The sequence below is a fragment of the Hemiscyllium ocellatum genome, chromosome 4 (assembly GCF_020745735.1).
Source record: "Hemiscyllium ocellatum isolate sHemOce1 chromosome 4, sHemOce1.pat.X.cur, whole genome shotgun sequence".
NCBI lineage: Eukaryota > Metazoa > Chordata > Chondrichthyes > Orectolobiformes > Hemiscylliidae > Hemiscyllium > Hemiscyllium ocellatum.
In genome coordinates this window covers 28418899-28434102 of record NC_083404.1, presented here as the reverse complement: position 1 = coordinate 28434102, position 15204 = coordinate 28418899, and the positions used below count along the sequence as shown (strand labels likewise).

At 41.2% G+C, this 15204-nt stretch overlaps 1 protein-coding gene across 1 annotated transcript in view; it reads right to left on the bottom strand.

Annotated features, from left to right (window-relative positions):
- Positions 1–3875: 3875 nt before the first annotated feature.
- Positions 3876–15204, bottom strand: part of LOC132811730 (activin receptor type-1-like) — a 45649-nt gene continuing 34320 nt past the window's right edge. Inside the window, exons 7-10 of the mRNA XM_060822841.1 lie at positions 12488–12763; positions 12203–12400; positions 8668–8798; positions 3876–5832 (exon numbers count right to left, since the gene is read on the bottom strand). Of these exons, the coding sequence (XP_060678824.1) occupies positions 5698–5832; positions 8668–8798; positions 12203–12400; positions 12488–12763 (740 nt within the window). The 3' untranslated portion in view covers positions 3876–5697. The remainder of the gene's footprint in view (positions 5833–8667; positions 8799–12202; positions 12401–12487; positions 12764–15204) is intronic.

Below are 15204 nucleotides of genomic sequence, written 5' to 3'. Positions count from 1 at the left end.
TTCCTGAGTGAATACTGACGAAAAGTATTGATTTAGTGTCTCTCCAATCTCCTCCGCCTCCACGCACAACTTCCCACTACTATCCTTGACTGGACCGATACCTACCCTAGTCATCCTTTTATTCCTGACATACCTATAGAAAGCTTTTGGGTTTTCCCTAATCCTACCAACTAAAGACTTTTCATGTCCCCTTCTCGCTGCTCTTAGCTCTCTCTTTAGATCCTTCCTGGCTACCTTATAACTCTCAATTGCCCCAACTGAACCTTCACGCCTCATCTTTACATAGGCCGCCCTCTTCCCTTTCACAAGGGATTCCAATTCCTTATTAAACCACGGCTCCCTCACAAGACCCTTTACTCCCTGCCTGACTGGTACATACTTATCAAGGACACCCAATAGCTGTTCCTTGAACAATCTCCACATATCATTTGTGTTCTTCCCTTGAAGCCTATTTTTCCAATCCACGCATCCTAAGTCATGCCTCACCGCATCATAATTTCCCTGCCCCCAGCTATAACTCTTGCCCTGCAGTGCACACTTATCCCTCTCCATCACTAAAGTAAAAGTCACCGAGTTGTGGTCACTATCCCCGAAGTGCTCACCTACGTCCAAGTCTAACACCTGGCCTGGTTCATTACCTAGAACCAAATCCAGTATGGCCTCACCTCTTGTTGGCCTGTCTACATATTGTGTCAGGAAACCCTCCTGCACACATTGGACAAAGACCGACCCATCTAACGAACTGAGCTATAGCTTTCCCAGTCAATATCTGGGAAGTTAAAGTCCCCCATAACAACCACCCTGCTACTTTCACTCTTCTCCTGAATCATCCTCGCAATACTTTCCTCTACTTCTCTCGGACTATTGGGAGGCCTGTAGAAAACTCCTAACAGGGTGACCTCACCTTTCCTATTTCTAACCTCAGCCCAAACTACCTCACATGGCAAGTCTTCCTCCATCGTCCTTTCCACCGCTGTAATACTATCCTTGACAAGCAATGCCACACCACCACCTCTTTTACCCCCATCTCTGACCCTGCTAAAACATTTAAACCCTGGAATCTGCAACAGCCATTCCTGCCCCTGTTCTACCCACGTCTCTGTAATGGCCACAACATCGAAGTCCCAGGTACCAACCCATGCTGCAAGTTCACCTACCTTATTTCTTATATTTCTGGCATTGAAGTATACACACTTCAAGCCACCTTTCTGTTTACAGGCACCCTCCTTCGAGATCGATGCCCTGTTCCTAACCTCCCTACACTCAAGGTCCTGTACCATAAAGCTACAGTCCAGGTTCCTATGCCCCTGCAGAGTTAGTTTAAACCCTCCCAAAGAGCACTAGCAAACCTCCCCCCAAGGATACTGGTGCCCCTCAGGTTCAGGTGTAGACCATCCTGGTTATAGAGGTCCCACCTTCCCCAGAAATAACCCCAGTTGTCCAGAAACTGGAATCCCTCCCTCCTGCACCATCCCTGTAGCTCCGCATTTAACTGTTCTCTCTCCCTATTCCTCGACTCTCTATCACGTGGCACGGGTAACAAACCAGAGACAACAACTCTGTTCGTTCTAGCTCTGAGCTTCCAACCTAGCTCCCTGAAAGCCTGCCTGACATCCTCACCCCTCTTCCTACCTATATTGTTGGTGCCAACGTGGACCACGGTCTGGGGCTGCTCCCCCTCCCCCTTAAGGACCCGGAAAACACGATCAGAGACATCACATACCCTTGCACCTGGGAGGCAACATACCAATCATGAGTCTCTGTCGCCCCCACAAAACCACCTATCTGTGCCCCTCACTATTGAGTCCCCAAGAACTATCGCTCTACCTTTCTCCACCCTTCCCTTCTGAGCAATGGGGTCAGGCTCCGTGCCAGAGGCCTGAACCTCGTTGCTTACCCCTGGTAAGTCATCCCCCCACAAGTATCCAAAACGGTATACTTGTTCTTGAGGGGAATGACCGCAGGGGGTCCCTGCACTGGCTGCTTCCTCCCACTCCCCCTCACTGTCACCCATCTAAAACTTTCGGAGTAACTACTTCCCTAAAGCTCTGATCTATGACCACCTCTGCCTCCCGAATGATCCGGAGTTCATCCAACTCCAGCTCCAGTTCCCTAACACGGTCTTGGAGGAGCTGGAGATGGGTGCACTTCTTGCAAGTGTAATCAGCAGGGACGCTAATGGCTTCCCTCACCTCATACATGTTGCAAGAGGAACATTGCACTGCCTTCGCTGCCATCCCTCTAAAAGGTAAACTTTAAAAACTAGATCTAAAGAAACAAACAAGCAAAATGCAGCACTTACCTGCTTACCACAACGGGTCTTATTATTAGGTTAGAGGAGGAGGGCGGGCGGGAGGCTCTACCCCTGTAGTGCCTCGGGTTCCTCACCTGCGCGCTTATATAAGAAAAAAAACCCTTCCCAGGTAACCTAGCGAGACACCAGCTTCCGGGTCCGCTAGGGCTTAAAAAAACTTTAAATTTTAACTGTTAAAAAACACTAACTGGACTATACCCGCGACTTCAAAAAAAAACACCACCAGACAGCCGTTACCTGCTCCGCCGAGAGAGTGAGTAATTGTCTAAGACTTCCCAGCATTGTCTACATAGACAGGCGGGAAACTATTGAACCGTGGTTAACTAACACTGTACAAAACACGGTACCTGGATGAGTTCTACCACAAACCATCACAACATATGAGTCAGTAATACAGACTTTCTTACAAATGAAACATTTAATAGCACCTAACCTTTCTCTCAGGTTGAATATGACTGACATAAAAGCAGAGTACTCCAATGGGAAGCAAGTTGTGTCTGCCACAGCATTTTCATTTGCATTTTGATGAGTTTCCCTGCAAAATCATAAAGTGGTGCTTGTATATTCGTTTAAGAAAAGTCTTAAAATGCAGGGGATTGAGACTAAATTAATGATCCTTTCTGAGAACTAGAATGAGCTAAGCAAAATGGCCTCCAATGTTCTGAAAATATACTTGGTCACACCTTTGCCTGACAGGACATTTCTCTGAAACTTCTTCCTCATTTGATGAGTTCACCATATTGTGCCTCCTTCACCTTAAATTCAAAATTATTGTTCTCTGCTACATTCCCAACTACCATAAAAACTCTGATAGCTTCAGTGCTTTTCTCTTGGTCTGTGTAACACAAATGGCTTCTCATCCATTGTGATTTTAACCTCTATTTTTAATGCATTTTCCCCTCTAGATTCACTGCACTTACTTTAGCCACACCACATTTAAAATCTCCAATACAAAATCAAAGCAATCCCCTTTTCCTTGCCATCTCACATAGACATGCTAGCCCCATTGTATCAATCTTCACCTACATTTCCCATCCATATTCCATCACTACCTTAATTCTGTTCCTTCCCAGAAAACACCACCCTCAATGTATTTATGTCTGCACTTTCAAATTCCCAACTCACTAGCCCCTGATCCTCCTGAGTCATGTACTTGAACTAGTGACATGATCCACTGCACCGTTGCTTTCACCTTTGATACTTTCATCAAGAATAAAATTTTGCTTCTCACTACAACTGCTTGATTCTGCCCCTTTAAAGAAAAGCACAATAACTGGTGCTGTATTTTAAATGGCTTGATCAATCTGTTTTGCCTGAAACGTCGATTTCACTGCACTTTGGATGCTGCCTGAACTGCTGTGCTCTTCCAGCACCACTAATCCAGAATCTGGTTTCCAGCATCTGCAGTCAATGTTTTTACTAGGTTTTCCAGAATGGCTGTTCATGATGTAGTTTTCTCTAATTCGACAGTCTCAAACTGACTCTTACAAATATCATTTGCACCATTACATTGTGACCCGTCAAGGCATCTGATGCAGAATGAGAGAAACAAAGACGAACGTGAAGAACACACAGGACATTCCTTTATTAGTTTTTTTTCTGAATTAAATGAAAAACTTTGAAATTGATGTATTTTTAAACAGTGAAAAATTGCACCAGTCTTCTAAGGATTAAGGCTAAAACAATATTCTCCATAGATGAACACGAAAATTTAAATCATAATTGTTTCATCATATAATGCAAAACTGCTAAAAATGTAAGTGACATAGTAGCTTTAATATTGCTCATTCATAAATATCTGTTGCTTTAAGGAGTTACTGTTAAATAGATACTGCAACCAAGTTGAGTGTAGTGAAAGACTAATTGTGTCACTGCAGTCATAGGTTAACATAATGCTTTTGCTGTGCGTAAACAATTGCAGGAATACTAAGTTTCAATATTCAATTATTGCTGTTTCAGAAACTGAACTACACTGAAGTACTGGGAAGTATTACAGCGTAAGAATGGTATAGCTATTCATTGCATAATTCACCAAATGGTAAAGCTGATCAGATGTCCCAAATGAAATAATTAAAATCTTGTCTACAAATGCAACATACTTTCACTTATAAAATAATGCAATAAGCCCTTTTGTTTAAAACTACATAATAAACTGAGTGCTCTGTTACGCCTATTGCACAAATTAAAACAATAACAAAAGGCAACAAAGCAGGCTTCATACATTTACATTAAAGACTCACATATAGTTAGTGTTACAGTATTTCAGGGAAACAGTTCTCTGCATTGGAGATCACAATTTTCTTTTTAAACACTTTTGTGACTAATTTCCTTATTTCTCAGTGAGTGTTTTGGCAAATAATTAATGTTGGTTTCTTTTGTTCATTCCTGTAGTGTTTTTAGTGTTTTGACTTTTTACACATGATACAAATCAGTAATTTTGTTATTTCCTCTACTCAGCACAATCAACTTTCGAGGAAAATACAAAGATCACAGAATAGTGTTTTGCCCATGATGAAGTTAAATAGCAGGGCATTTGCATGTTTAGAGAAACTGTATACTTTTTCAAATGTGGTTAGCTACAACAAAGACTTTTGTTTCCTATGCTTCTTTCTCCTAGGAACTCTTCAAGTTCAAAACAGTAAATCAAAATGACAAGAATGTTATTTCCTAACATGACAAAATATGGTATAAAAAATAACTTTAGACCTTGGGTACAACAATAAAGTCAAGGCATACAATCTGAACAAACAGTTTTAACAGATACACATACTGTGGAAAGTACTTAAGATAATTGTTTAACTGAATCTTAAGCAAGTTAACTGTAGCCCATAAATGCAAAGGCACCACCATTAGCAGTTGGTGAATATGTCCTACTTTCACATAAAAGATAGGACCACTTTTATATTCAAATACAATAACCATTGAATGGCTCAAGTATCTCCTGTAACAAAACAACTAAACTTTATCTCATCGAATGAAAAACCTCATGCTATTTTACAGGCTGAAGATCAATACACAGGTCAGGGCTATTGCAACATACTTGATAATATACAGCAATGCAAAAATAAAAAAAACACAAAATTTAGTGCAAAACTTCCCCTTCCAAATAGAACTGAAATTTAGTGAGCACCCAGTGAACATGAAACTGCAGCCTGATTTAATTCGCATCAAGAGCAGCAGCCATTGTTGAGTGATTGGTTTGGTTAAAGACAATGATCCATCTGCCATTGCAAACCATAGCATCCTTGTTGCCACTTCTCGACAATGTCCAAGTGTCGACTGCAAAAACAGAAAAATGGGCAGTTTGAAATCTGCATCGCCTGCTCTGCTGCAGATCCAGTTATACTTGTTGAACAGTGGTAAAACGAGTGCTCATTTTCCGTTCAGCAGTCCATTTTCACTTTCTCTAGTGAATTGCTTATTTTTCCTAAAGTTTTTTTGATGCGCAATGCAGTGAGCCGTGCAGAGGGATTTTGGTACCAACACTCCTTCATCAGCTTGGCGAGAGCAGACAGAGTCTGAAACAAATGAGAACAAATAAATGATATAAACCAATTTACAGTTTACTGGAAAACTCAGATACAAACCATGTTAAGAAAACACTAAGGTGTATTTGAAAATTGTAGCACAACATGCAGCATCAATCTTCATTTTTTTTCATGTAAGATAAATAGACTCTCAGTTCTTTCTCTTATCTGTTTTATTTTACATCTAAGTGTCACTTTTCTCTATTTGCTTCCTGTATTGGAGTCTTTACATTTGTTGCACACTAGGAACACATTTGCAGTTTGCTCCCTTTAGTGGGAAACTGTATGCACACTTGGATGGAGAATGTGAGGGAAATGGGGGAATGGACTGGACAGCATGGAGGATGGGGTGTCCACACATCTGAATAGAGTGTTGAGGGTTTACAAACTCAGGGGAGGGTGGGTGTTTTGAGTTTGGGGATGATTGCACTGTTGGTTGAATGCAGGTTAACAAGCCTGAGTTTTAAGGTCATGCCATTGGATGGAGTCTGAAGCTCATGATACTTCCCGAGAACCCTGTAATGTATGACCGAGAAGCAAGATAACTGAAAAAAGCCAGTAGTAGCCTTTTGAAGTGATGTGGAATACAGTGGAACAACTTTGCTCCTCTGTGTTCTCCTTAAGGGGAGGATTTTAAAAAAGACTTTCTGAAGAGACGTTATTAACATGAAACATTAACTTTGTTCATCACTGCACAGATAATACCTGACCTGTTCAGTATTTTCAGCATTTTCTATTATTTATAAAAAAATTAATTTCTTTAGCAGCTCCAAGCAGTCCCTTTAAGGTTTGCTGTTGCACTGGAAATGAGTCGGCCATGCTGGGCACATGCTCCACCTGGATCATGCAAAAGAACCTGAAAATATATGCAAATCTATTTGCGTAATTACTTTGATCTGAGATATTGCAGTGTATCAAAGGTAGCAGAATCAGGGGAAACAAAGTTGATGAGTAGGGACTTCAAATTATATATACATGGGAGATGGTTGAGAAACATAAAAAATACTGAGTAGGCCATTTAGCCCTCTCAAGCCTGCTCCACCATTCCATCTGATCATAGTTGATCATCCAACTTAGTACCTTGATCCTGTTTTTAATAGAATAAACTAGGGTTTCTGCACTATTTCATAGATGAGAAGGCAGAAGTTAGAAAGGTACACCACTGGGATTCAGGAGCAGATTATTTGCAGCCTTCCATCATGTAATAAGGTCTTGTGCCAAAGTCACCACCACTGTGATAAACCTTGCCCGTTGGGCTCCAGAGCTACAGGTTAGTCCAGTAATCTCTGCCACATTTATTTCAGAGGGAGATAGTGGACCAAGATGTACAAGATTTCTTGGCTTCTGTTTTCTTTGGTCCTACTTCTTGGCTAGGTGAGCCTCGCTTCAGCCTTTTTAATCAGTCAGTCTCCACAAGCCATGACCGATAGTGACCGTCTTCCAGAGTCAATGTCAACCATCTTCATATCTCAGTTACAAGTGTCAGAGCTAGGAACAGTGCCACTGTGTCCCAAGAACCCTTGCTCTGGATTTATCCAACATCAGGACATTGACAACTAGACATGTCTCGCTGAATAGCACTCTCAACGTATGCAGCTAATACATCACTGATTGTCACTCAACGAGTCACTCAATGGTGTTCAAGTCTTGTAGTGTTATAATTCATAGGACAAATGCCATCCCCTTATCAATCTCAGCCAGACTGTCTACTCTGAAAAACCAAGAGAACCTCAGCTGGACCAAACAGGTGCTCTCCACCCTTGGCACAAACAGTGTAGAAGTGAAAATCCACTTCCACACACAGCATTGCATTCCCAACATGTGGGAAGAATGAAACATTACTTACTACTTTAAGGATAACAGCACTGGAATACAAGTTGTCATTAATGACAGCAAACTGCTTAGCTTCAGTTATATAAGAGATTCAAGCGAGAAACCTATTACAGAATATATAGAATAGAATCCCCACAGTGTGCAAATAGGCCATTCAGCCCAACATGATCATGCCAACTTTCCAAAGATTATCCCACCCAGACTCATCCCCTACCCTATCCCTGCACTTCCCATGGCTAACCTACACAACCTTGGACAGTACGGGCAATTTAACAAGGCCAATCCACCTAACCTAGACATTTTTGGACTAGTGAGGAAATCGGAACACCCAGAGAGAATGTGCAAACTCTATACAGACAGGTGCCCAAAGGTGGAAATGAATCCAGGTCCCTGGTGCTGTGAGGCACCAGTGCTAGTCACTGAGCCACCATGCTGCCCCTCATGTACTAACAGCTGCTTGAAGTAAAGTCCAATGAACTGCCAGGCAGTGCACCATTCACTATTGAGTGTTCAGTACTCAGGAGTACTGCCACAGTACTCTGACGTCCTTCAGCACAAGGAATATCAGAGGCAGGTATGAAGTGATCAAAAAGGGGTCAAGTCCATGAGCAGAGCAGAGAAAACGCCTTAACTGAATACAAAGACTCAAAATGTTTTCATGAACTGTAGCGAACTACTGGAGAGGTGGATAGACTACTATCTTCAGTGGTCTCCAGGAAGAACACTTTGGCATTATAAAAAATTTGCCCGTCATGGCTGAGCTGGTTATCAAAATTACAGTGAAACAGTTTGACTTAGTGGGTCACTCAAGCACAGGAAATGGCTACCTACATAAACATCCCTCTCTCTGTTGAAGTAAATGGACTATTCCCCAGAGTATGCATGAATAGTGGAAGTTATGAAGACACAACAGACTTATAGTAAGATCATAAACTATTAATATCCCATTTCACACTAAATAACATCACACAAAACAAAGGGTATCAAACTCACAGGATCCGAAAACCATCTGTTGGGAATATTTGGTCTTTGCTGTTCCACACATACAATTTTTCGCATATCTTCAAAACTAGGGTCATTCGGTACGAGATCATAGAACGGAGGTTTATACTCTTCAGCGATTCCTACAAAAACAAAGAAGAATTAAACTTCGCAGCACTTCTTGTTTCAATGGCACATGGTAAACTCAGACCATTTTTCGCAAACTGCCCAGCCTTCAAGGTAACATTGATCACATTACCGTACAACATTGTCACAGCAAACACTGCAAGACATGTCAGAGTGTCGACATGGACACTACCATTACACATGGGGACACCACCCACCACGTACGCTGCAGGCAAGGATATCCCCAGGCCTGGTACAATGGATAGACCAAGCAGATGCTACAACAATGAATGAATGGACACCGCACAACAATAGCTAGACAGGAGTGTTACCTCCCAGCTGGGGAACACTTCAGTGGTCAGGGACATTCAGCCTCGGATCTTCAGGTGACCATTCTCCAAGGTGGACTTCAGGATACGCAACAACGCAGGGTGGGAGAACAGAGGCTGATAGCTAAGTTCAGTACCTATAAGGATGGCCTCAACCAGGACCTTAGGTTCATGTCACACTACAGGTGACCCCACTACATAATACACATGCGTGAGCACACACTTCTACGTACTCATACGCTCACGCAGACTCTTTCTCATACACACCCCCCACACGCATAGCCATGCACACACCCTCTCACAGGCTTATACTCTGTCACACTCATGCACACACACATACATACACTCTCCCTCGCATGCATAAACACATATACATACATATAAATCTGCGGGGTGAATTTGCATTTGCAGAATCGTATTTGCAGATACATTCTATTTTGTTCAAAAAGTGCACCATCTGCAGGCAGTCAATCCAGGTAACATTTCTACTTTGGAAATAGAACCAGTCTGGCTCAAGATTGGGATACCAACAGACTCTAACCTCACTCCTTTAATGCTTTATCTGAACTGAGATGGCACTTCTATTTTATAAGACCTTAAGTTATCCTGAGAATGTGATTGGAAAGTAGTTCTGGGATTTATATATTAATGAACCAAAACTTGCAACCCATTCTAAAAGATACAGGACTTAACAGCAATCTAGGTTTGTTCAAAGTATCTCGAATTTGGTTATAGTACATTTTTTCCCTGCATCCAAGTCATTAATCTTGACTGTTGAAAAATAGTAAATAGTTGGAACCCAAGGAACAAGTAAAAGGAAGGAGTAACAAGAATGCAGAGTACTGGACAAATGGTATTATAGATGAGCAGAGAGATCTCAGTGTCCATGTACATAGATCCCTCAAAGCTGCCACCCAGGTTGATAGGGCTGTTAAGAAGGTATATAGTGTGTTAGCTTTTATTAATAGAGGAATTGAATTTCAGAACCATTAGGTAATGCTGCAGCTGTACAAAACTCTGGTGAGGCTGCACTTGGAGTACTGCGTGCAGTTCTGGTCACCGCTTTATAGGAAGGATGTGGAAGCTTTGGAAAGGGCTCAGAGGAGATTTACGAGGATGTTGCCTCGTATGGAGGGAAAGTCTTATGAGGAAAGGTTGAGGGACTTGGGGCTGTTTTCATTAGAGAGAAGGAGGTTGAAAGGTGACTTAATTGAGATAATCAGAGGGTTAGATCGGGTGGATAGTGAGAGCCTTTTTCCTAGGATGGTGATGGCTAGCACGTGGGGACACAGCTTCAAATTGAGGGGTGATCGACATAGGACAGATGTCAGAGGTAGTTTCTTTACACAGAGAGTAGTAGGGGTGTGAAATACACTGCCTAAAACAGTTATAGACACGACAACTTTACGGACATATATAGTCACTGGGTAGGCATACGGACGAGAATAGAATGATGTAGGTTAGGTGGGCTTTAGACTGGTTTCACAGGGAGATGCAATATCGTGGGTCGAAGGACTACGCTGTAATGTTTTATTGTGCATTGTTTCAGTTGTATGACAGTGAGACCTTTTGCTATAAATTCTGTGTCTTATGCTCCTGCTCCACAGCTACCTGATGAAGGAGCAGCGCTCTGAAAGCCAGTACTTCCATATAAATCTGTTGGACTATAACCTGGTGTTGCATTAACTGTGTCCACCCCAGACCAACACTGGCACCTTTACCTCAATGATAAAGTGGGTTTAATCATTAAGTGGCTGATCTACTAATTACACAAACACAAATCTGATTTGAATTTTATGCTGCCTTTGTTAATTGCACCAAGATTACACTAGTAATATTAAAACTGAACTTGAATCTGAAGAAAATTAGGCCAGAGTTTCAATTGCTAACACTAAACAGAACTGCACAAACGCGGTTATATAAAGATTAGGCTCCAGGATTCTCAAAATTGATCGTTATGCATTATTGTTGGTTCCCCTTCGCTCTGACCAATATTTAACACTCAATTGTCATCGCTAACAGTTTATCGGATCATAAAATTATTCTCTATTGGACCTTATTATGTGCAAGGCAAGCTGATTTGTTCAATGTCACACAGCGGGTTGTGAGTTCATGGAATGCCCTGCCCGTATCAGTGGTGAACTCTCCTTCTTTATGGTCATTTAAGCGGGCATTGGATAGGCATTTGGAAGTTATTGGGCTAGTATAGGTTAGGTAGGATTCGGTCGGCGCAACATCGAGGGCCGAAGGGCCTGTACTGCGCTGTATCCTTCTATGTTCTATGTTCTATGTCACAACTCTACCCTCTAAATAGTACTGTGAATGTACCTACTCCCCGAGAAGGCAGAGGTTCAAGGCAGCAGGTCACCACTACCTTCTCTGTGGCAATTAGGGACGAGCAATAAATGCTAACCTAGGCAGCAATGCCCACATCCCACACAAGAATAAAAAACAATCACTGAAATGTAATTCAGTAAGCTCATTAGCACTTGGGGATATTCTGGGGGCATGAAAAGAGCTGGACAAATACAGTCTGCATCCAGTCTTTAATTAAATACTTACATATCTGAATGTAGAAATATCCACTATGTTATCCTTGCTTTGCATTTCTGGATGTCATATTCCAGAACTTAGAAAAATAAGATCATTTGAGACTTCAGGGGGTGGCTATTTGCACTTTTGAGGGTCACCCCCAGTCCAGGTCTGCATCTCATGTTCTGCATTATGAGGCACAGCCAAAGAGGAACTGGCATATTTTCAGTGGTGGTGGTGGAAGAGACTTTACAGACAGTGACTGTTTACAACCAGAGAATCCTTCAAGATGATGATCTTTGAGAATTCATCCCCAATTATAACACTGGGAAGAAACAAACTTGTCTGACGTTTTAAAATATTGAGCAGGCTATTATATGCACTGCAACTCTGGGAACTATGTAAAAATTAAATACGTTTAAACACTGGACTATTTGGTGTACATAAAGCAAAAAAATTACCATTTAAACTGGTTCACTTTCCTTGAACTCAACATGGATTAGTAGTCCAACCTTTTAATTGAAGGAAAACTTGCAAAATAATAGTTTGGTTACGCTCACCATTACTGAATGTCCTCCTAGTTACTTCCCACAATACAAGTCCAAATGCCCAGATATCCACGCGTTTGTATGCATCAAAACAGTCAACTTGAATAGATTCTTCAAGTACTTCTGGAGCCATATACCGTTTGGTACCCACTTTAGGATTATTCCCAACATCTAACTGATTGTTGGTTTGAGAATGCATCACTGCTAACCCTATAAAAAGATATGTCAATTAATACAGCGTGCATGCCAAATCAATCTTTTCTTTGAAAACAAAGAGGTTAAAGGGCTCGTACTCACCGAGATCAGCAATGCAACAATGCAAGTTCTTTTTGACTAAGATATTTTTGCTTTTCAGGTCTCTGTGAGCAATTGCAGGCTTTCCCTCAGTTCCAAAAATTTCATTGTGGATATGCACCAGACCATTGGCTATAGATAAGGCAAAATTCAGGCAAACTACAGTGTCCACTGCATTTCGCTGTAAGTAGTCATACAGGGAACCGTTCTCATGATAGTGTGTGATTAGCCAAAGCTGGGTGCTAGAATTCCTTGATGTCATGTCAGAAGCAATGAAACCTAAAAAAAGTAAAAATGAAGGATAATGATTGCTTTTAATTCTTGGAAAATGCGCAAGAAACATAAAACAATATGAATGCAATTAAGATGCAAGTTATTTAAAAATAAACAAACTACTGCCGAATACCTTAATATATCCTTGTATTAACAGCACTGTTTTGCTGCCAATAGATGATAAAGTTCACAAAATGACGTTTTTTCTTTCTTTGTTCATTTAGTTGACCCTTTCTGACATGAGGAAAATATTAAATTTACTTTTTATATGATTTCTTATTGTATCTGTACTTCATTTCGGATCTTGACATCTTTTTAAACTCCCAACTAGCTTGCTTGCAATCACGAAACTTGACAATGAAAACAGTAATACTTCAATAACAGACCAACTTGCATGACTACAAGTACCTTATGAAGAGTCCGTCTTGATATGAAATATAAAGATCACAATGTTAACTGAAGACTCTGTTCTTTTCATTCTCAATCATTTTACCATCCATCAATAAAACTAAATCTTTTTCTGTAAGTTGTAAGGCGCCATTTCATCAATGTTGAGATGCTTGATGCGTATTTACATTTCAGCTCAAGACCTGAGTATTTGGTTATAAGCAATATTTATACTGAGTCACATACATGGTCAGAAAATGACTCTTCAGCTGAAACATGACATCTAATACTAAGAACTTTCTGACATTAAGGAAAGGCCAAAAACATGATTTGGAGAACCTTCTGCTATCATTTAGAAGCTCCCCTAGAAGCTGATATTCAGGATATTGATTCCTATTTTAATGAACTTCTCCTATATGTTATGCGTTGCACGTTTGTTTCCTCATTTTACACTGTGATCAGGCAGAGGAACATGGAATGTCAGCACCTGCACTTTCTATCCCTGAAGATTATGCAGGTTCACGGTAGGTTCTAAACAAGGCAACCTGAAGGCAGTTCTCTCAATCCTCTTCTCTGCTCACATGTTGATGGCTGCATCCTTTGCTCACATCTTTCATACTTGGTATAAATGTGAAGGGACACAAATAAGGGGACCTGGTAGTCAAAATTTTACTTTGAAATGATATAGATCTAGCAGAGAACTATTTTTAGGTAATTATAATTGTATTGCACAGATATAATACAGTACCTTTTGAGGAGGTATTTGCAGATAAAACACGCTTACTGTTAGGTTTCATTTTTGGTACGGATTCTTCATTTCAGTAGATGCGTATAAGGTGTAGGTCAAAGTATTCATGTTTTGTGCACAGAATACTAAAATCCCAAGAGATGGATTGCATGGATATCTCCAGCTGCATACTGTGAGCAGCTGAAGAGTTACAGTCACTTGAGGATCTCCCCTCTACTACAGTTTTCTTTGAAAAAAACATCGTTCCAATATCAGCACTCTGGCAGGCCAGCATTTCTTGCTCAACACTAGTTACACTTCAGAAGGTGGTGGTGAGTTGCTTCCTAGAACTGCTGCAGTCCATTTGGTGTAAACATTCCTGCGGTGCTATTCTGGAGGGAGTTCTAGGGTTTTAACCCAGTGATATTGAAGCAATATATTTCCCATTCAGGATGATGAGTAGTTTGGAGGTGAACTCGCAGGTTGATGAATTCCCATATTTATGTTGCCATTGTCTTTCTAGATACTCTGAAGAACCTTTGAATTTCTGCAGTGCATCTTGTAGATGGTTCACGCTGCTACTACTGAATGTAGGTAGTGAAGGGAGTGATCGCTTGCAGAGCCAGTTACGTGGGCTACTATATCCTGGATGTAGTGTTCTAAGCTTCCTAAGTGTTGCTGGAGTGGCACTCACCTGGGCAAGTGGGTAGTGCGTCATCATACTTCTGTCTTGTGCCATATAGATGTTGGCCAGGTTTTGGGGAGTCAGGCAGTGAGAATCAGTGTAGAATTCCTAGGATCTGACCAGCTCTTGTAGTCACAATATTTATATGCTTATGCCAATCCAATTTTTGATTAATGGCAATCTCAGGATGTTGACTGTGGGGGCATTTAGCAATGATAATGAGTGTTAAGGGTTTGGTTAGATTCTCTCATGTTGGAGATGGTCATTGACTGGCTTTCGTGTGGTATAAATATTGCCACTTGTCAGCCCACACTTGGATATTGTCCATGATTAGAGCACTTGGAGATATAGACTGTTTCAGTATTTAAGGAGATACAAAAATGGTATGAACATTGCACAATCAGCAGCAAGCACTCCCACTTCTGACATTATGTTTGAGGGGAGGTCACTGATGATACAGCAGAAAATGGTTGGGCCAAGAACAATGCCCTGAAGAACTCCTGCAGAGACGCCCGAGTTCCAACGACCACAACTATCTTCCTTTGTGCTCGTTATGACTCCAGCCAATGGAGAGTTTTCCCACATCATCTTGGCTAACTGTAAGGTAGATACACAGTATCTTCAGGAATCTTGACAAAATGTTATCTG